The 24,099-nt window shown below is 36.3% G+C and overlaps 1 protein-coding gene across 1 annotated transcript; it reads left to right on the plus strand.

Annotated features, from left to right (window-relative positions):
- The first annotated feature begins 1,221 nt into the window (after positions 1 to 1,221).
- Tcs5 (TP53 regulating kinase) lies at positions 1,222 to 11,235 on the plus strand. Its single transcript, XM_090382762.1, has 2 exons — positions 1,222 to 1,417; positions 10,722 to 11,235. Exons 1-2 carry the CDS (start codon positions 1,222 to 1,224, stop codon positions 11,210 to 11,212), a joined length of 687 nt encoding a protein of 228 aa, XP_090238888.1. The 3' UTR covers positions 11,213 to 11,235.
- The last annotated feature ends 12,864 nt before the right edge of the window (positions 11,236 to 24,099 follow it).

Raw genomic sequence — 24,099 nt, forward strand, 5'->3', positions numbered from 1 at the left:
TGTGTAATCTAGTGATTATTATTATTATTAGCCATGTGGTGCAAGGAAGCCTGAGGCTTATGCTGCACCAGCCAAAAAAAAAAAAAAAAAAAAAATCTGAATTACCCTGAGAGAGAGAGAAACAGACAGAGAACAAGAGTCAGAAGTTGAAAGGAATCTCCAAGAAAGAGAAGAATAATGATATCCAGCTGAGGACCCTGGGTGTGCCAAGCCATACTCACCAGATGTGTACTGTTACTATTATTTACTCAGACATTCATTCAATCAAACTATAAATACTGTCTCAAATTGAGTGGCGTAGCTACCATGTAGGCAGGCAAATTGTTCAGGGTTTGCCTTGCCTGCCTACATAGGCCCGAGCTCGAACTCGTTAGGGGTTCGGCGTGTTTGGCTGTTTCCTGTTTTTGCAATTTTCATTAATTAAGTAGGGGCCCGAACATGTTTTTTTCCCCCGGGCCCAGAGGCGGATTTAACGGCGGGCGCACCGGGCGCGCGCCCTGATTCCCGACTTCTGAAGGGCCCACGCAAAACCCCAACAAATTAGTTCAACTAATATGTTCAACTATTAGCATTAGCATTAGCATTAATGCTAATGCTAAATGATTTGTGATTATTATTATGCTATTATTAATTATATTATACATATATTATATTCAAATTTTATTGGAAATAAAACATTAATAGTACATAATATTTTTTATTTATTTAAAAAAATGATTAACATGTATTTTTATTTTCCCTGTCTCTCTCTTTTTTTAAGGGACCCAATATTTTCTTTTGCGCCCGGGGCCTAAACCGACGTTAATCCTCTACTGTCCGGGCCCGAAAAAGGGTAGCTATGTTAGTGTGAAAATTGTTGATTTTTTTATGCTTGGCTATCATTAATTATTCAAATAAAAATCTGTGTTTTTTAACTCAACTCGGATAAGTTGGAAATTTTGAATACGTTTGATTTTGTTACAGAAGTTTTCTAGAGTGCACAGAGAAGTAAGATATGTCACTAAGACCGCCGTAGCCTAGTGGTCAGGCAGCGCGGGTGCATAAGTACACGTGCCTTGAGTGATCGAGGTTCAAACCCGTGACTGCTGAATACGGTCCTGTTTCTTGTATTCTTTCTATCTTGTGAACTCCTCTGACCATTTGGTCGTCCCAGAGTATAAACAGAAAATTTATTTATTTATTTTTTACTCTGTGCTCGAGTGTAGGCAGTAGAGTGAGGCAATGGTATCTAAGGAAGAGTTTGTGTTATTGCAACAAGGGGCAGAAGCAAAAGTATACGAAGGTGTGTTTTTAGGGAAGGAAGCAATTTTAAAAGAACGCTTTCCAAAAGCATACCGGATTCAACAACTGGATGATGCTTTGGCAAAAAACAGAATGAAAGCCGAATTGCGAGGTTTAATGCGATGTAGAACTTTTGGTAAGATTGCTCTTTCGTAACCACGTGGATAGTATTTTTTATACCTTTCTCTCATGTAAGCTAAACCAAGAAATTCACGATATATCTGCATTACATGTATCGATATTAACATGAAATATTTCCACTTGAGATTATGACATCTCATCTCGTGGTTGTTCCAGCGGATAAACAGAAAACTTATTTATATTGAGACCAATATTGATATTTGTCCCGCTGTCTATATGAATATTTAACTTTAATCTGCTTTATTCACACCATAAATTATAATTAGGCCCATTCCTCAAACTACATTGCTCCAGAACAAACAAAATCGTTTAATTGGAATATACCTAGGATAATGTAGCGTGATCACTGGCATTGGAATAAACATGTTAGAAGCCGGTATTCCGGTGCTCATCAGAAGTTGTTTTAGATTTGTTTAGAGAACATTTTTCCCCCCTTCCAGTTAAGTAATCAGGAAACTGATTATCCGGACCCCGAGAAACTTTCTGCACTCTGTATAGTTGTATCCTAGTAGAAGTTATATACATAATTGGTACTAGGTAAATATAACTATTGCTTTGCATAATGAAAGTTATTTTAGCTAAAACTTGGAATGGAAAGCTGCACTAGGCCTTGTGTAATTTCACCCCAGTCTGTGGTTTTGGATTTGTTTGTAGTACCAAGTTAACATAACCAGCATTTGGAGTCCAGAAGGATGAAGAAAGCAGTTTGGCAATCTTATAAATTCAAAAAGGAGTCTATTCAAGAAAGTGACATTTCTCCCACTTGGTCTCTTATTCAGTAATCGTCATAACTTAATACCAACTGCCATATGCAAATTACAGCTATGTGGCTAGTTGAACAAAGTGTTTGTGTGAGCTGATGACAAGGTTGTCACTTTAGGACATCTGAGAGTAAAGGAAGAAAATGGCTAGTGCGAGTACAGCTGGAAAAATATATGCTTCGTTAAATCTTTGGTTAATGTCTTCCATTAGCAAACTTACTGACTCCCACAAATAATAGATTTAATTCCACACAAGCAAGGTTTTTGCTGCCCTTATAACTGGTTATGCAGCTTGTTAGCTGCATGACAAATTACATTGGCAGCAAAAACAAAACTTAACAATTTTTGTCATTACGTACAAGAAATTGAATTGGATTTCTCCATAGTAAATATTAAAATCAAAATGTCATCTAAATTGATAAAATTTTGCACATACCTTGTTAAAATTATTCTCTAGAAATAGTTAATTTTTTTATTTTCCAATGCAAAAGTATATTTTCTGTAAAGCTCATTCACTGATATTCTTTCTGAAAGTGTACTGGAGATGCATTTAAAATTGTCATTGCAGTAAATGACATTTGCCCTGGACTTTTGAGTTTATTTAACAGACTGAACTGCTATTTACATATGCAAATAGCAGAGAGCTCTGATATCTGTTTAAATGAAGTATACAAGCTAAGGACAGACTGGAAACAGCAAAATGGAACTAGCATATGTGAAGGTACTCACATAGATTAGCTCCTTTAAAAAATTATCTTTGACATGAAGACTGTGGACCTTGCTTGTGTGGAATTAAATCTCTTATTTGTGGGAGTCAGTAAGTCTGTTTATGGAAGACATTAACCAAAGATTTAATGAAGCATATATTTTTCCAGCTGTACTCACACTAGCCATTTTCTATCTTTCTTCACTCTCAGATGGCACTAATTACTAACACTACCTTTTAATTTTTATTTAAAGATGTAAATAAGTGCAGTTGTTAGTGTCTAATATCCACTGAAATGTGTTTCTCCAAAACTGCCCAACCACTAGATATACTTCTCTTAAATCCAACACATATCAATCCCCATTGGCACCACATTTCAAAGAGTTTGTTGTAATAGAATATTTCATATTTCAGGAATAAGAACATCAGGTACAATTATAAACTTAAACATTAGGTTTTCAAATAAAATTATTTGATCAGGTGTAATGATAACAAATAATTATTCATGAACAAGGCTTTCACTTGTATATTGCTTGTTTCAGCTTAAATTTAAAACTTGGAATTGCTGTGTTTTCATTCTGAGTTGGAGTCTCTTGTACCTGTCTAAAGCCAGTCTTGTCTGTATTGGAAGAATAAGAATATTCAATGTTTTGTACACACACACATACAAAATTTAGTATACAGAATTATGTTAAATAAAACTGGAGCTCTGATATCTGTTTAAATGAAGTATACAAGCTAAGGACAAGTTGGAAACAGCAAAAAGGAACTAACATATGGTAAGGTACTCACATAGATTAGCTCCTTTAAAAAATTATCTTTGACATGAAAACTGTGGAATTCCATAGTCTCTGAGTCAAAGATTTTTAGCATTATCATCAGCAATATTGTTCTTAATCCTGTTTTAGCAGCAAATGTCTGTCAAAGATCATTATTTTTAGGAAAAAAAAACATTTCTTCCTGTCCATGTACTGCTGCACAACTATAGCAAATAGTTGTTTTTGTACGGCATAAAGTTTTTGTTTTGTTTTTAAATTGTCATCAGAAACACTACAGCGATAATTAATTATGTGAATGGTAATTATACCATTGTAGCACTGGAAAATTCAACATCAATTTTGCATCATGAGTTTGATCCAATGGATGGTAGCATAGCAGCAGTAGATTAGATAACAATGAAACTTGACATGCAGTTAAAACAGTTGGCATTCATAAAATTCTTATTTGCTGAAGGTGCAAATATAAATGCATATATGAATGATGGTGTAAAGTGAACTTATACACAAATGATGACAAAGGGTAAATGCATATATGAATGATGCACAAGCAGACTTGCATCAGCAGCCATGGTGTGAGTACCACTGAAGCCATCACATTGTAATCAGACCTGGCCTTGTCATAGAGGCCACAGGAACATCTGTCAGTATGTCAACCATTGATAGGTAGCTGTGTATCATCTGCTTGGTTACTTGAAGGAAGGACTGCAGCCACATTATTATGAAGATGTTGATTTCTCGACTGCAAGAAGGAAGGCTTTTAGAGTAGGAATACATGCTCTTTCCACTGCTATATGCAGTGTAATTTTCACACATGTACCTTGCAAATTGCATGAAATAAATATTCAGAGGCATTCCTTGAATCATATTATATATTGAATATATATGCAATATAATACAAATAATTTGATATAATGTAATACAGTACCTGCAGAAGTAGCTAATATTGATCAAATTTTACATGATATGTGATTTTCTTTGATCATTGTTTGTTATGGATAGCCATTTACATACCCAGAATGTTAGTATTAACCATATAGTGCAAGGAAGCCCAATGCTTTTGCTGTACCAGCTAAAAAATAAAAAGTAAAATGTGATGTTGTTATCTGTGATATCTCTAAAATGTGATATCTCTATTTGGAACTGGGTAAAGTATCGTCAAAACATCCAGGTAGCCTTCTGAAAAACTAGCTCTTTTAGTGCGCGACTAGTTCAGATCAAATATAATGGAAGCATTGAAAAGTTTCTGAGGTTCGGAGAAATTTCTGCTAAGGAGATGATTCCAGCTGTGCTGCAACTGCAGCAATTGGACATATCAATTAACAGATCTGTTATGGCAGTTATGCATGAGGAGCAGACCAACTAGATAGAGGTACCAAATTACAGTTTGACACTAACAGTTTCATAATTTTTTAATGTGTGCAAATGGGTGAAAATTTTGTGGGAGTTAGTGAAATGTGAGACAATTGCCAAGTCTTTCAAGAAATGTGGAATCAGCAATACCCTTCATGGCACTGAAGATGACATATGACATACTCTTTAAAGAAAGTTCAGACCATAACATTAATTATGCAGTAGTTATGACTAGTTTTTGGCATTCTACAATGGCATTTTGTTTGGTAAGTGCTTATGTATTTGTTTCAAATTTATGTAATAATAAAATGTGAATGCATTATATCATCCAGAAAATATAGTATTTTGTCAGTTAGCATTAGTAGAGGCATATGATGCAAGAAAGCAAGCTTATTCAGTTTATTGAGCTCAACAAATATCTCCTAAGAACAATGTTAAATATTCCCAGAAATTGTTTTGGTCATGATAGAAATCCTGTAGGAACAGTTTTAAAGGGCTCTATGCATTCTGTTGTCATGTTTTTTGTTATTATTAGAAAAAATTGTGAAAAAAGCACTGATTCTTACTACCACCTAGTTTCTAACAGTTTAGGAAAAGCAGCATTTTATTCAGAACTACTGTAGTGGATTCACCTTACTGGTAGAAAGATGTCTGCAGCAGCGTACTTATCAGCTGAAGACATCAATTCTGTCAATGATGCTCGAGAGATAAAACTTACTGATGTTATGCCCGTCTCTTCTCTTTTTTTGTAAATTTATAATTTTGAAATTTTTTTAAATTGCACGCTTTTGTAATTATTCCTGCACATGAGATAAAAAACTGAATAAATACGATAAATAATTCTTTTTATATGTTCGTCGAACATTTCTTTTTTGATTCAATCAATTCAGCGAGCACAATTGCAAGTGCTGCACAAGCATGGGGGAAAATCTGACTTACTTAAAATTTGACTTAGGTAGCTTTCCGTGGAACGCAACCCTTATGTAAGTCGGGGAGTTCCTGTATATATACTTTCTATTAGTAATTAGATGTTATATCCCTGAAAATATGTTGTACTGTGGGCATTAAGGGCAAGTCACTACAATAAATAAAGGGATGGTTAAGTGGTAGGAGGCAAAGAATAAATGGCCACTGCTCTTCATGGACTAATGTGATGAATGTGGCTTTACAGGGGTTGGTGTTGAGCCCACTTACTGCTTTTAATATTTATTAATGATATTAATATAGGCATTTCAGGATCAATGTCTAAATTTCCTGATAAGTCTAAGGCAAAAGCCTCAAGATATGCAAGCTATATAAAGTCATTATGAAAGCTGTATAAAGTTATTGAATGTGTTGGGCATAGCCTCTTTCTATACATAGTTATGAGCAAACTGGGTTTGGTACTTAGTGACAAATCTCATATTGTGGAGGCACTTCACAAGTTGCCTTGTTATTGCACTACTCTAAATAAAAGGCTCTACTACAATGGAGGAGTATATTGCATTTTTTTTTAAAGTGTATGCCACTACAAAGACCAAGGTTTCAATCCTATTTGGGATTTCATCAGTGGGGGCAGGTAGGCATTGTTGAAGACGTGAACAACCCAGTTACAAGACATCGACAGTATGAGATGCAAGTGGTGTGCATAGTATTAGTCAGGCACCACCTGTGGTTTCCCACATCTGCACCATATGTACACTAACTGAAGAAATACAGAACACTGTAAATGCCAGAAAAGTATTATATTGGGTTCTGTTGTGTGTCCTGACATTTGGCTGCAGGGCCCCTTGTGGGACCACATGTTGTCCACACACACACTGCTAGGCGGTAGCCAGGCTGCCCATTGTTCTTTTGCTTGTCTCTGCCACAGTCACCACACCTTCCTTAATGGAGACAAAAAAAGAAAAAAGGTAGAGTCAGGGAAGTACAGAGTGTACACAAGAAAGGAGGGTATAGCTAGAAATACGGAGGATGCAGCCGAAGGCATCCTACAGGTTATCAATGGAACAATAAGCACCAACAGGTGAAAGGGGAACCCAATGAGGAGGATAAATGACATAGCAAGAGAGCTGCATGTAAGTCATCACTGGCAAATCAGGTGGCCTGTTGGCCAATTAATCCTATCCAGGGTAAGATTGGTTGGCCAGTTAGGTTAGGATCAGATGTTTGGAGTGTTCCTATTCTGCATTGGCAATAGGGTGGTCCGTCTTGTGAAGAGGGCTTGTGCAAACTTGCTAAACTCATAGTAGTAGTTCTCCTCTGTGATGAATAAATGTTCATTTCCTTGAGGGTTGTCTTGTATATGAGTAAACAGGATGCGGTGGAGGTCCTCATAATGTTGACAGGTATATACTAGATGGTTCCAGTCTTCTATTTCACCACATTCACAGTAGGGATTTTTAATAATTCCCATGGATATTAGTTTGTGGTTTATTGATCCGTGTCTGGTAATAAGGTAGGTGGGATAAAGAAAAGGAGAGAACCAATTTGGAGACTTCGGAAATACGGCATTTACATAAGGTATAAATTTCTTGGTGATTGGGCCCTTGTTGGTAGCAGTCCATCTGTCCTGCCAAGTCTGAAGTAGTAGGGTGGCAATTTGTTTCTTTTCCTACCTGATTTCATTCAGGTTATTGATGGAGTGTCCAAGGATAGTTGCTGGTATTCCCCTTGATAGACAGTCGTGGGGGCCCCTTCGAATAACCTCCAGATCAAGCGGAAGGATGCCTGCAAGAACCTGAAGGGCTGGGTTGCTAACTGTGCAGCATGCCCTTGTAATAGTAAGGATGGTGATTCCCAGTTTACGTTTGTTGTTGTAAAGAGTTGCCCTGCGAAACCAGACCCAGATCCACATGTTATGAAGGGAAGGAAGATTGATTTGTACAGAACTTTAAGGGTGCGTTGATTCAATCCCCAATCACGACAACTCACCTGTGCAATGAGAGCAGTTAGTTTCTCACTTTCATGAAGAGGTGTGCAAGGTGCAGAGAGAAAGTAAACTTAGGGTGAAGTACTATTCCCAGTAGTTTTAATGTGGAAACTAGCTTGATGGTTTGGCCTTGAATTTTGATAGTAGGGTTTCTAGTAGGCTGCAGTGATCCCTTCAGGAGATTGGATTGTGTCATCTGGGGTGAGAGTCTTAGCTTGTGTAGGGCTGTCCAATCCTGAAGGATTTGGTGCAATATGGCCTTTGTAGCCCTTGTGCCAGAAAATCCCACAACAACAACAACCTGAAGGATTTGAAGTGCTTGGTTTCCTCTGGCCTCCAGGGAAGCTCTGCTGTCAGCCTCAATAGAGATGGTGACATTATCAGCAAAGGCTTGTATAGCTACAGGGCTTAGGTCCATTCCAAAGAGCTCATCCAGAACAATATTCCACAGAAAAGGACCAAGGACTGAACCCTGGGGACAACCTCTGTAGATAGACTTAGTGATTCTTCAGTACGTTGAGATGGTAATTTTCCTATTTGATAAGTAGGTTAGGATGCATTTGTATAAATTTAATGGAATATTTGCTTGCATAAGTCTGCAAAGAATATTTGCCCACTAGAGCCTGTCGAAGGCTCCAGCATAATCTATTGCTATTAGTAGGTAGTATTTGAAGGCAGAAGCTGAGACTGCAGAGATGATCCTTTGCAGTGCAATGCCCTGGTCGAAATCCAAACTGGAAGTTGGACTGGAGCCCGGCTTTGATGTAATGGTCTTGGAGCCATACTAGGAGTAGACGTTCAAACCGTTTACTGACCATGGGCAAAAGGGCAATGGATTGATATGACTGATTGTTGGAGCGTTTTAGACGGATTTTTTTTTATCAGCTTTACATTGGCATTTTTCCATTCTTCTGAGAAAGATCCATGGGACAGGCACTTATTGAAGAGGTCGAGTAGAAACTGGATGTTGATTTGGGCAGTCTTTTTAAGGACTTCAGGTTCAGTGAGGTGTGGTCCGGGGCACTTTCTCGCCCGCATTTTGGTGAGAGCCTGCTGAGAGTTCATATCGGTTAATTGGTCTTCTACAGCATTGTTGATGCATGATGGTGCACTATGTGAAGTAAATATAGTTAGATCTACAACAAAAGTCCCAAGTTTGGAAGCCCAAGTCACTGTACATTATTGTTGTTATTATTATTATTATTAGCTATATGATGCAAGGAAGCCTGAGGCTTATGCTGCACCAGCCAAAAAAAAAAAAAAAAATTCTGAATTACCGAGATAGAGAGAGTCAGTCAGAAGTAGAAGGGCATCACCAAGAAAGAGAAGAATGATGACATCCAGCTCAGGACCCTGGGTGTGCCAAGCCCATACTCACCAGATGTGAGCCCCTGGGGTTAAGCATAGCCTCTTTCTGTACTTAGCTATGAGCAGAACTGGGTTTGCTACTTAGTACATTAATCTCATATTTCTTTGGAATTAACTGTCTACTCCACTTACCACGCTATCTCACTTATTGTAGATATATCTACAATATGTGAAATAGTAGCTGCATTGATCTCTCATTTCTCTGGAATCATCAGAAAAACAGCAAATCATCAGAAAACATCTTTTAAAAACATCCATCAATATCATTTATAAAAATTAGAAATGAGAGGGACCCAACACTAATCCCTGTGAGATATTGCTTTATACTGGTGCACCCTGAAGACTGACTGTTTATGACAACCTTCTGTTTCCTGTCTTTTAGCCAGTCTGCAATGCAGCGTAGGACTACCAATAGCTCCAGTTTTTTCTTGTTTATACAGAAACCTTTCATGAGGGACAGTACTGAAAACTGGACTAAAGTTTAGATATATAATGTAAAAATTGTTACCTGCACCTTTTTTTTTTTTTTTTTTTTGTTCATAAGTTCAACCACAACCCACACTGACTTTTAACATGGTGCTACACTGGGAGACTCACAAAATTGGTACGTCTGAGATGAAATGCATGCAGGAATTCTGGCATGTTACACAATATTCATGGCGTAGTGTCTGAATACTGTTGATAGTATACATGTTGGCCATATACAGGGTGTTTTAATTAAAAGGCACTGGGGGTCTATCTCATTTATTTTTATGATTTCTTAATTTCAGTTTTGCCTAATCAAATGCTTTTTCTTCAATGGGAACCTGTTCCCCATCCCCAGTTTTCTCCGAAAACATCATTGGTGTATTTCTGAAACAAACATTAAATGATTTTATTTGATGATTTAAAGAAAAAAATAAACAGTTGTAAGCTGAGACTTAATACATAACAAACAGCCCATGTATTGAAGAGCATAATCCTCAGGCTTTTTTGCATCATATAGCTAATAATAATAATAATGTACAGTGACTTTATGGCTTCCAAACTCGGGACTTTTGTTGTAGATTTAACAACATATAACTGTTTCCCCCCCCCCAAAGAAAAGTAGTTTGTTTCTAAAGCAACTGATAGCATTTTTAGATTAAACTGAGGATGCAGTACAACTTTCTTATTGAGAAAAAAACAGTTGATTAGGCAAATTTTAAATTTAGAAAACATAAAATATAAATGGTAATGCTTAATTTAATTTTAATATCAAATTCAAAACTCCAAATATGACACATTACAAATAGCCAAAACCTAAATAAGCAAGATAGATCCTGATGACATTTACTCAAAATACCCTGCATGTGCAAATACACCATTTATTCTTTCTTGCTTTTAGTTAGCATGTGTTTTGTATTTAACTTCTTTTACTTTTTAATGATTACTACTTTTTGCAGGTATTCGCACACCAGCCATTTACTTTGTTGATATTGAATCCAGGTGCATTGTGATGGAGCACATGAAAGGCTATATAAGTGTAAGAGAAAATATCAATAAAACTCAGAAAGATTTGGGAGAGAAAGCAAATCTACAACTAAAACCACTCATTACAAAAATTGGACGCAGTATTGGAACTATGCATGCAAATAATATAATTCATGGTGATCTGACAACTTCTAATATGTTGGTCAAAGAAAATTTAGAAACTGAAGTGAGCATTGTTTTCATTGACTTTGGCTTGAGTTTTATGTCACATGTTGCTGAAGATAAGGGTGTTGATTTGTATGTATTGGAACGAGCTTTCTTGAGTTCACATCCAAATTCTGAAGAATTATTTCAATATTTGTTAGATGCTTATAAAATTATATATCATAAAGGTGCAAATGAAATTTTGAAAAAACTTGATGAAGTACGAATGAGAGGAAGAAAAAGAACAATGGTGGGTTAATGTGGTATATCGCAAATCAGTGATAGATGTCAAAGTAGTTGATCCATTTTCCAAAGTGGTCTGATATTTAGAAATTATTCAAGTAAAGTATTTAAAAAAAATTCTCTATTTCTTTAAGTAAATTTTTATATGTTTAAATGTGATCCAGCTAATATTCTTTTCTGCATATTTTAATGTATCACTAATTCAAAAATTAATAGAAAATGACATCATAGGAATGAACCTACAAAATAAGCATGCTTCTATTATGGAATTTATAATTTTAAACCTTTAACGATTTACTTTTTTTGTTATTCTATGAACAATGAGAAGCAAGATGTAATAAGACAGATTTTCCATTAATTTTTGAATGTTTTCACTTTATAACTTGAAGCTGTTCTATAATAAATTAATTAACATACTGTTAATTTAAAAATGAAAAGTAATTTAAAATTTTTTATCAACAAAAATGGACACCTTTTTTGTGGCTACATCCTAGAAACTTGTTTTTTGTAGTTATTTTTGAAAGTTGGAAGCTTACGTCTTTTTACTTTCCACTTGGGTAAATGTTGTAATTCATACCTAATTTTTTATATGTAAACAGTACTAATATTTAATGTCAGTACTAACAGTATTTTGAATTTAGTGTCAGTTGCTTCATCCCCGATGAAGCAACTGACATTGAAAAGCAGTGTCTTTGCAGTAACTCGTGATAAGGACTTGAACCTAGCTGTCAGTAATTCTTTTACTTAATGTTGATCACACAGTGTAAAAGTATCATATAATAACAAACTGTGGACATTAAACAACATTAAACTCCTATATGTAAAGTGACCAGATCCTTTTCAATGTGGGGCATCTGGGGGGGGATTTTTCAACCCCCAGAAACAATGTACACGCATTTTTTTAAAAAAATTTATATATAAAAAATATTCACATACAAAATACATACATAAATTAAATATATTGACTTTTCTGAACTAAACTTATAAAATAAAATATCAAACTTTAAAAAAAAAAAAACAAATATAAAAATATATATTTATTTATTTTTCACAGAAAGGCTGAAATTCAGTATATGGTACCCCTCATGTTATGCTATGTAACAAACAGGTTGTGTGAAGGATGTGAACTGAGAAAAATAATTGTAATTAGAAGGGGAAACAAAACACTTTAATCAATTATTGCCAACAAGCCGGCTTTATCGATGCGTACCTTTGTACAATCAGTAACTGGCTTGGTATTATTTGTTTGTGGAGACAAAAGTTTAATTATCACTATGTATGGTAATTGTGAAATGTCACCTGGATTGTCAAAATGTGTTTATATTTCATGGCGGTCTCCAGGATTTCCCTCCTTAGCCACTCTAGTGTCTGTACGAGGCATGTATATTTTTAATCGATTTTTGTTTAGTAAAAAAAGGTTAGGTTTATTCTGAGAAATAATAATAAAAATACATACTTCTTTTAACAATAAAAACAAGAGAAATTAAATATATTTTTCTGCTGAGTGAATTTTTCTTAATTCTTTCTTATTTGCTATTTCTTCATAAAATTCTTCACAAGAATTAGCAAAATTGCACGTAACTTGTAGTATTGCTTTCAGCGTTTCTACGGTCAGCCGTGTTTTTGTTGACATCCACAGCATATTTACTATCGAAAAAACTTTCTGTTATGGTTCCCGACAAACATAATGCAAATGATTTGCATTATGTTTGCCATTAAGTATGGAATGTGGGGCAAACAAATGAAATCTGGGACTGTCCCACATAATCTAGGACGCCTGGTCACTTTACCTATATGTAACATAGTTGTTTACTTTACTCTCATTGTGTAGAGATGACGCTAATCTCCCTCTCTCCCAGAAAATGCATACATATATAATATATATAAATAAATTAGAATAATGATTAAAAAATAAATAATGCCAGCAACATGGCAAGATAGAAGAGCAAAAATAGTCAAAATTAAACATAACAATCAAACCAACAGGGAGGGGAGGGAAGAGAAGGGTAACAAGATTAAAAATATTGCAGCAGAAACTCTCCAATAATTTAGACAATCTAAATGCAAAGATAATAAAATAATAATCAATTAAATTTTGAATGCCAATTAAATAGAAATTTAATGGCACCCCCTCTAACGGGCACCAAGTCAAAATTTATGTGAAATATCACCAGCAGAGATGTAAATCAACTACAATAAAATAAAACAAAAATAAACCAAAAATGGACTGACCATTACACCCCATCTCAACAGAGGATCACAAGACCAATAATGGTCAGGGAATCACTGCATTTCGATCGCTAGACAAATTGCCGCAAAGGTGAGTCGATTGAAAGATCAGTCTGCCACCTGATCCCCAGATCGAAACGCCAATACAGAAGACTTGAATAGCGGTGGTCCCGATGCAGCGAAAATTAAAAATAGGACAGATACAAGCACTCCAATGCAAAGCCACACCACTGACAAAAGTAATCTTAATCAGATTACAGACAAATAATGAACTATGGATGGCATCATGGGCGCAGTGTTAGCAAATCTGCCCACTACTGTCATGTGATAAACATATATTTGAATGTTTGAAATAGTTTGATAATTTGATAATTTATTTATCCCTATTTTGTGTTACAATTGTTGGGAGATAACAGCAAGAAGGGAGGGAGAACACATAAGCCAGAGGCTTTTTAGGGGGTGTTCCCTTTGAAAAAGATAACAATAAAAACAGATACATCATGAATCGGACATGTTTCTACATTCCATTACAGAGACTACGTAAACCAACCACACATGTCGCGTGGTTAACAACAGTACTTATAATTACATTGTGAGTACTTTTACAATAACAAGTATGAAAGAAAAAATATGAAATAATTGCATAGAGTGTTACAAGCTTTTTTGACAGCTATTCCTTCAACTTGTTTACACAATTTCCAAACTGGTATGCATTGTGGGAAGTTCAGGAGTTGAATGGAAGGTGAATTAGATCAGACCTCCCTGATGATGTGTTCAGTCAGGAGCTTCTTGAACTTGTTTAGTGAAATGGCATTTTTGATGTTTTCAGGAAGATTATTCCAGGTTTTTGCGCCTCTGTATTTTATATTTTTCTGGCCTATGGCTTTTCTGAAAAGCAGAACCTTCAGGTTCGCTTCATTTCTTAAATTATATCTTATTCCTTCTTCTTCTATTGTTATAAAAAAGGATCTGAAGAGAGGAGGAAAGTTTGGTGTTTCCGAAGCATTATAGACAAAGACCGCCTCAGCTTTTTGTATCGGTTGGTAGATGCTTAAGAGTCTCGCTTCCTTATCAGTTGATAGATGCTTAAGAGTTTCGCTTCCTTATATCTCGAAGTCACCGATGCATTCCAGGGAAGGCCCAAAATTGAACGAACACATCGATTGACAATTGAATTGATTCTCGTAACGTTATATTGACTGGTCGTACCCCATGAGATGATTCCATATGTGAAGTGAGGCTGTATTAAGGAAAAGAATACTAGTCTGAGAAGGGAAGGAGGTACCAAGGCAGAGGCTCGGGCGAGTATTCCTGCTAGTGACGAAGTTTTCTTTCGTAAAGTGATCATTTGTTTATCCCAACTCAGCTTGTCATCTAGCCAGATTCCTAGAAACTTGGTATCATTCACCCTTTCCAGTTGTTTTCCTTTGTATGTTATTTCAAAATCAATTATTTCCTAAACACCATATATTTGGATTTTTCTGGGTTTAGTATTAGCTGATTCTTTTGAAGCCAACTATGCATTTCAGAGAGCAGGGCAGAGATCTTGCATTGAAGTTGGTTAGGGTCTTTATCAGTGATTAGAATGGAAATGTCATCGGCATACGCTACTAGGTGGGAAGATGGAAGATGAGAGAGAAATTCATTAATGTAAAGAACAAATAGGATAGGTCCGAGAAGTGAGCCTTGAGGTACTCCCCTGGAGAAATAAGAAATGTCTGAAAAAGACTGGTTTGTTTTAACGACAAATGGCCTATCAGTAAGGTAGTCTTCAAGGAGAAGGTTAATTTTTCCTCTCAAGCCAAGATTGTTGAGCTTGTTGAGTAGGATATTATGATTTATGCAGTCAAAAGCTTTTGATAGGTCTAGAAACAGTGCTATTGCATAGTGACCCTTTTCAAGACAGTCCATGATCCTGGAGCAGAAGTCAACAATTGCCAGGTCAGTGGATCGTTTTGAACGATAAGCGTACTGTTGTTGATGGATAAGCTGATTGACTTCCAGGAAGCCCATAAGTCTGCCGTGAAGAATTTTTTCGAATAATTTTGCAAAAACTGAGAGTAGAGCTATTGGACGAAAATTGTTGATAGAGTTACAATTTTTCCCCTTAGGAACAGGAACAATGACTGCTTTTTTGAATTGAGACGGGAATTTACCAGATTGAATGGAAAGATTGTAAATATACTTCAGTGGTGTTAGAATTGAGTTAAGGACCTTTTTCAGCAGAGCAGGAGAATTTTCATCAAAGCTAGGGGCTCCCTTTTCTTTTAATTGATGTCCTGCTTCTAAAATCTCTTGATCTGAGAGCGGAGCGAGGAAAAAAGAGCTCCTCATTGAGTGCTTGACAGATTCTCTCGTTGCATTATCTCTAGAGTCAACTTCATCTTTAAAAAGGTTATTCACGCTTGAGATAAAGTGATTACGGAATGCTGCGGCTTTTTCCTGGTCATCCGAAATGAGTACCTCGTTCTCAACTACATCTCCAACGTAGCTCTGTGATTTTGTTTTTCTTCCAGGTAGTAGCTTGTCCAAGACTGTCCACTTTTCCTTGCTTGTAATGACACCTTTAAGTTGGGAACTATAATATTTCCTTTTCTCCGACTTAATACTGTTGGTGACTTTGTTTCTGTACATTGTGTATTTGTTTTTATCCTCCTCCTTTCCTGTTTCTCTAGCAATTCTTGCAAGTTTGTCCCTTTTCTTTAGCATGTTACAAATTTTGTTTGACATAAATGGGCATAATTTCCATCTTGGCCTAGTGGTCTTTTTATTCCCTGGGATCCTGATGTATGACGCGCAGTTTTCATAACTATTTAGGATATGCTCAAAGAAGTTCATCGCAATTTCAGGATCATCTGTAGCAGCCACTCCATCCCACGAAGACTGCTGGAGATCATAACAGAGCTGATTGAGAGAGCCTGGAGTCACAGATCTGTAAGTGTGCATGATCTCTTCCACAATTTCTTCATTTTCAATTACCATTAAAATGGGACGATGATCAGAAATGGTTGCATCCAGTACTGCATAGGTTAGTGAGCATTCCCCAATTGCGAAGTCAAGAAGGGAATTGTGGGACTCTCCCATTCTAGTCGGGATAATTCCGTCAGTCAGAAGAGAAAAACCATTGGAAGAAATGACATCTAGGAGGTCTTGCACTTGAGAGGAAGAGCTTTGAAGTATGTTAATATTAAAGTCTCCTATCAGCAGAAGACTAAGGGATTTGCTTGTGAAGTGAGATAGAATATTGTCAAGAGTTACAAGGAAACTGTTGACTGAAGCTGAGGGAGGTCGGTATAGACACCCAATCACCAGAGAAGCAATGCGGATAAAAGTGATTTCACAAGCTTGATCAGGCAGATTTGTGATAGGAAAGGCAGAGCATCGCAGATGTGAACGTAAATAGCAACTCCACCCCCTTTAGAATCACATCTGCAACTGTAAAAGAGAGCATAGTCTTGAAATCGGACTGAAACTTCAGGGGAGAACCAGGTCTCAGTAAAAACCATCAGGTCTGGATGGAGATTCCATGATGTCAGTTGAGTGAGGATTTCATCATTATGTTTTACAAGACTGCGTGCGTTCATATAGAATGCAGTAAGGCATAAGTTATTTGGTTTAATTGTTGGCAAGTGACATGGCAGAAAGGTATTTTCACAAGAGTTAGATTCAGTTGAAATTGAATCTTTCATAATAAAAAAATAAAAAGGGATAAAGCAAACATCAGAGGTAGCAGAACGCATATTCCTCTACATGCTGCTTGAAATATAAAAATAAATTAGAATGATGATTAAAAAATAAAAATAATGCCAGCAGCATGGCAAGACAGAAGAGCAAAAATAGTCAAAATTAAACATAACGATCAAACCAACAGGGAGGGAAGAGAAGGGTATTTTTGGTTTATTTTATTGTAGTTGGTTTACATCTCTGCTGGTGATATTTCACATAAATTTGGACTTGGTGCCCGTCAGAGGGGGCACTGTTAAATTTTTATTTGATTATTATTTATTATCTTTGCATTTAGATTTTGTAAATTATTGGAGAGTTTCTGCCGCAATATTTTTACTCTTGTTACCCTTCCCTTCTCTCCCTGTTGGTTTGATCGTTATGTTTAATTTTGACTATTTTTGCTCTTCTTCTGTCTTGCCAATGCTGCTGGCATTATTTTTATTTTTTAATCATCATTCTAATTTATTTTTATATTTCAAGCAGCATATAGAGGAGTATGCTTTCTGCTGCCTCTGATGTTTACTTTACCTTTTTTTTATTTTTTATTATGAAAGGTTCAGTTTTCAACTATTTCAAACGTGTGTGTGTTCTGATAAGATTTCTGTTATTATTTCCATTTCTATTTTTTGACTCCTTTTTATAGCCCTAAATATTTAACATTGCTGTCTCTTTTAGGATTATATTTTCACATCTCATTGCTTCATTTGTCATTAGGCTAAATATGCTATATGTCTCTAGAAATTTCAGTTATTTTCATTTCTATGTCTACATAACATCTTATTTACTCATGGTCTTGGTGCATTATAGCCTTAGTTGCTAATGTGCTAATAAAATCCAAACCAACCAACCAATCTTTTTTACTCTTCAAAATTTCTAGATTCTGATAAAATTTGTTTCCAGGTGCTGCTATTATTTAGTTTTATTTTTTCTGCAAACTCTTGTTTACAGCTTTGCCTGTGTATAATTGATTGGTCAAAATTCTTTTTCAGTTATTATTAATCTACATTGCTATATTTCTAATATCTTCCATATCCCTTTATACTTCTGTGAGCTACTTACTCTTATTTTTGTTTTCAAATCTCTTTACTTTAACTAGTATTAGGCTAAAATGTTATGTCTCTAGAAATTTCAATTATTATTTACAGTTTTAATTTTGCATCTTCATTGTGTCAACTGTAAATTTCAGAAAATATTTTCTAAAATATCCCCCTTTTATTTTAGTTATTTTACATCTTTCTTTAATTTGGTAACTAAAAAATTTTATTCTTATTTTCATTTATATTGGTAAATAAAAATTTTTCATTGTCACTTATGTTTATACTTTTTACCCATTGGCTTGTGGTTTACATCAGAAACGAAGACATTATGTTGCTATTTTGCTGGCAATTCCAGCCATTGGCACTTGATGGGAGGTCGGTTTGTAAGTTGTGTGCAAAAATCTTGTTTGATCAATTTTTATGTAAATACAGGCAATCCCCGTATAACACAGTACTTCTACAACACGGTTTCGTTCTAATGCGATTGATAAAATTGTGGCAATCCTCGCACAACACAGTACTTATGACATTGGTTTCGCTTTAACACAGTTAGAGAATTTTAGTAAACCTCACATAATGGTATTTTTGAGCTTTTGTGCAGGGAAAACCCTGCTGCTTTTTTGAATCCCTGCTGTTTACTCACTAGTCAAAAAAAAATTATTGAGAAATTCCTGTATTTTATTTTGTTGGGAAATCCCCATGTTATGTTCTGTGCTATTGAACTTGTGCTTGTTGAACTTGTGGAAAAATCTAGATTTCAAAGTTTTATTACTATTGGATAGCACACCAGGCCATCCAAAAGATTTAAGTTATCCAAACGTTGAAGTTTTCTTCCTACCACCACAGTTGTACTAGGTTAATACAACTTCTTTCATTCAGCTATTAGATAAAGGCATTATATCTGCCTTTAAAACTCATACCATCAGAAAATCTGATGGAATGATTTTTTAGTTCATACTAATCTATTGAAGTAATGGAGGCATGGAAAAGTTTCTCAATTGTGGACTGTATCAGAATCATAGCTATATCGCTGAAAGAAGTAAACCATCAATGTTAAATGCGTTGGAAAAATGTATGGTCAGAGTCAGTTCATCCAGGAAGGCGCCTTCGTAGCCAGGAGCAGCAGTGCGTAGCACACAGTTTTTGATTAGACCGGGGTTCGAGCCCGTGACCACCAAATATGGAGGATACAGAAAGGTCAGGGAATGACCCCTGCATATCCCTGGAGCAATATGGCCTTAGTTGCTAATGCTCCTAAAAACCAAATAACACAATAGTTCATCAAGGAAATATGATCGAACTGGCAGAAAATGGAATCGGTGCGATAGTAGAAATTGCTATGTCGGTAGGAGGGGAAGGTTTTGACGATATGACTGCTGAAGCCCTTGTGGGTAGCACAGTTGATAGAATCGTCCTCCTCCCCACAGCGGCTGGAAAAGATCAGAGTTCGAATCCCGTCGATGATTGGAGGAATTTTTATTGGTCTTTTTCACAATGTGGCTGAGTTAGTCAGGCAAGGGTAGCGTGTTTTTTATCCCGGAAACCCAGGTTTTTTGTCCATCAAAACAGAAAATTGGCCTCAGGACACACGCAATTTATAGACAATATACACAGAGTAACATGGCCTTAGTCGCTGATGCTCCTAAAATAATATTTAAAAAATGATTACTGAAGACATTCAAGAATTACTGGTAGAAAAAGAAGCCGCCTAGCGGATTTGGTGCATATGGCATCAGAGGTCGAATCAATTCAGATGATGATATTACAGATGAAAATTCTAAACTTCCAAATTTTACACTAAAAAGCATACGGGTAGGCATAAAGTTAGACGAGCAATTAGAATCTAATTTTTTGAATGCAGATTCTTGAATGAAAGGAGCCCCAAGTTCAGAAGGGAGCTTCAAAAATTCGTAGTTCCATAGGATGAAATTCGCAATGGTTTATCAATTAAAAGCAATTAAAACCAGATTACTGATTCTTTAAAGAGAGCAGAAGATACACAAAATCTAGAATGGTGTGCTATAACTATAACTAATGTTGTTGTTTGGTTTTTAGGAGCATTAGCAACTAAGGCCATATTGCTCCAGGGATATGCGGTGGTCATTCCCAGACCTTTCTGCATCCTCCGTATTTGGGGGTCACGGGCTCGAACCCCGGTCTAATCAAGAAGCGTGTGCTACTATAACTAATAGAATGGTGTGCTATAAATAGATAACTAATCAAATATGCATTTTATTATGCATATTTGATTAGTTATCTATTATCTTCATTCTGTTTCTCTCACTTTCTTTTAAGTTTTTTTTTTTTTGGATTACTGTTCTTTTATTCCTTTTCCTCTCCGCTTATACTTTATATATACAGTCCATTCCGGTTATTTGGGACACATTGGGACTAGTGCATTTTGGCCCGATGAAGCGGCTACCCCAATTATTCGAAGTTTCACGTAAATAGTTAAAATTGTACACTGAACAATTGGTTCAGTGTACAATCAAATCATGTTACGATGAACTCACCATAGTAAAGTGCCGTTCACTATATGATGTGTAGTAAGCGCCGGTCATTTGTGATCACGTTTGTGAATTGAATTTTAATTCTATTAAACAGTGATTCTAATTAGAGAAAATAGAAGGAATATTATCCACAGGCTATAAAAGCAAAGATATATTAAGCACAAATTATTAACTTACCAATTAAAAAATTAAATGATACGTGAAAATTGGAAGAATATACGTGATAATTGGAATAATTAATATGTACTGTAATATGTACATACAAACTAGTTGACATTTCTGTTCACTGACATTTGTGGTTAAAATTTAAAACAGTAAAAAGATAAGCAATCAATAACAAAGAACACGGCACACACAAATTGCAAGTAACACAATACGCGCAAGTGAGAACGGAGTAACGAGTTACAAAGCTTTAAAAATAGGAATGAAGAGAAGATCTTAAAATTAATTTTTTTATATGATTGAAGATTTCATGGAAGTGTAAACACATTTCACCCTAATAACCCAAGAATTCCAGCTGTCGGTATTATTGCAAATTCAATAATGAGTTTACTATCCATTTAGCCCAATAATCAGGTGACTGCTAATTGTTTTTATTGATTTATGGTTGTGACCTCCAGAATTTCGACCAAATCACGTGGTACCGTTGGAGACAATTGTAGGGTAAGCTCCAGTGCTGTGGTCTCCTGCCCCGATTAAATGGCATGCTGTCCCTATTTTCTCAATTGATGTCTGTTTTTTAAGATTTTCGCCGATTAACCGGTGGCCCAAATAACCGAAATCCACTGTATATATATTTTTTTTTTCTTGTATGTTTATGCATTAGCATTAGCATAGGCATATTATGCAAGAAAGCAAGCTTATGCATCATCAGCCAAAAAAAAAAAAAAAAACTTCCACTTCACCCCTCTGTTCGTTCGAAATACCTGTCCAGCTGAGCCTTAAATTTATTTAGGCTATCAACTTCCACAACAAGGGATGGAAGTCTGTTCCACCAACCAACTACCCGCTGGCTAAAGGCAAATTTCTGCACATCTTTCCTACATCTGTCTTTCCTCAATTTGAATTTATGCCCTCTCAGGTGATTATTCTGAGCAAGAGGCAGAATCTCATCAGCATTGAGCATGCCCAAACCATTCAAGGCTTTATACACCTCTATCAGATCACCTCGCCGGTGCCTAGTCTCCAGACACTGTAATTTGCAAAACTTAAGATATTCTTCGTAAGAGCAACCCTTTGTTCCATTCACTAATCTTGTTGCCCTTCTCTGTACTCGTTTCAGCAGCTCTACATCCTTCTTGTAATGAGGCCTCCAGACCTGTATACAGTACTCAAGGTGTGGCCTGACCATTGCCTTATACAAGGGAATAATTGCCTCCTTATCCCTGCTAGAAAAATTCTTGTATATCATTGATAAGACACAATGAGCTACTCTTGCTGCCCGTCTGCACTGCTCAGAGAACTTCATATCTGCCTGCACAATTACCCCCAAGTCCTTTTCATTCTCTACCACTGTCAGTGTAGTACCACAGAGTTGATACGTTGCTCTGGAGTTGCTGTTTCCTATATGTAGTACTTTACATTTCTCAATGTTAAACTTCATTTGCTACCTTCTCAGCCCATCTGCTCAACCTTTCCAGATCCTGTTGCAGCAGCATAGCGTCAGTAGTGTCCTTAACAACCCTATCAACCTTTGTATCGTCTGCAAACTTAGACACTAAGCTTGATATACCATCATCAATATTATTTATAAATACAGAAAACAATAATGGGCCCAACACTGAACCATGAGGGACTCCACTAATAACATTAGTCCATGATGAGCAGTGTCCATTGATACCACTCTATCTTCTCCCCCTCAACCACCCCTTTATCCATAGCAGCAATTTGCCTCCAATGCCACAGTGCTCCAATTTGTGCAGCAGTCTTCTATGTGCAACAGTATCAAAAGCTTTCCTGAAATCCAAGTATATGATATCAAAATTATGTTTAGCATCCAGTTCTTTTGTGATGCATCACAGTATTCGATCAGGCAAGACTTCCCCTTAACAAAACCATGCTGTGTCCGAACTATAACTGAAACCTTGTCTAGACGATCCTGCAGTGCTTCTTTAACCAGTGCCTCCATTAATTTTCCTGGAACAGAAGTTAAACTCACAGGTCTATAATTACTTGTGTCAGCCTTTGAACCTCCTTTGTGAATTGGTGTCACATTTGCACATCTCCAGTCTATGGGTACCTCCCCTGAGTCCAAGGAAGCTCTCATAATTATGGCTAAGGGTTTGCTTACTTCCTTTGCTGCCCCCTTTAATATAACTGGATAGATCCCATCCACCCCAGGTGCTTTTCTTGTGTTTATCTTCAACAATTTCTCCTCCACTTTACTCTCAGTTATTACAAGATTATCTAGCTTAGTGGAGTTGAATAAACCTCAGGCATTCCCCTCGCTGAATAACTCATGTGTGAATGTCGATGCAAAATATTCATTTAGTTTGTTAGCTACCTGAGCAGGATCATCAACAGTTCATCCTCTTCCTTCTAGAGTTTACATAAGTAAAGAACTCTTTGCTGTTTTTCTTTGCATCCTTTACCAAAGATTTCTCGTAATCTGCCTTCGCCTGCCTAACCTCCTTTGTAACTTGGTTACAGATCTAACTTATATCTATCATAGACGTCTGTGTCACGTGTTAATTTATATGTATCCCATGCAGTTTTCTTCACTGCCATATGTCTCATTAGTTCATCTGACATCCACATAAGCCTTGAACAATATTTCTTAGTTGGTATGTAAAGCCTAGTAGAATCCAAGATAAGTTCTTTGAATGCTTCCCATTTTGACTTTGCTGTTGGTAACATTTTATAGAATTTAAATACTGTCTCAGACCATCGTAGTCGCCTTTACGAAAGCAATAATTCTTCCCTTTACCTCTGATGGTAGTTACCTCTTTGAGTAAATCCCACTTCAGCACACTGTGATCATTGCCACCTAGTGGTTCCTCTATCTGCAGATTCTTAATGCATGAAGAATCACTACTGATAATCAAATCAAGAATATTAATCTCTCTAGTTGCCTCCCGAACGTGCTGATGTAGAAAACAATCATCCAATAAATCCACAAAAGCCTTGCTAGTGTGTGAGTGGCCAACCCACGAATTCCAGTCAATATCTGGGAAATTAAAATGCCCCGTTATAAGACTCTCTGATTTACTGGCCCACTCTATTTCCCTGTACAGTTTCTTATTATACTCATCAGAGTCATTAGGCCTATAGCACACTCCTATTCTCAATTTTGATCTCCCAATGCTAATGTCACACCAAACTGACTCGACACTGCACTGTCCAGCGATGTCAACTGGCTTCACTTCCTTGGATTTTATGTGTTTCTTAACTAATAGCATAAC

This window comes from Mastigoproctus giganteus, chromosome 10 (genome assembly GCF_048544385.1).
Source record: "Mastigoproctus giganteus isolate SK-2022 chromosome 10, ASM4854438v1, whole genome shotgun sequence".
Classification (NCBI taxonomy): Eukaryota; Metazoa; Arthropoda; class Arachnida; order Uropygi; family Thelyphonidae; genus Mastigoproctus; species Mastigoproctus giganteus.

Coding starts and splice junctions, on each gene's coding strand:
- Tcs5 (XM_090382762.1), top strand. CDS start 1,222: ATGGTATCTAAGGAAGAGTTTGTGTTATTGCAACAAGGGGCAGAAGCA. Junction 1,418..10,721: donor AATGCGATGTAGAACTTTTG/GTAAGATTGCTC, acceptor TACTTTTTGCAG/GTATTCGCACACCAGCCATT.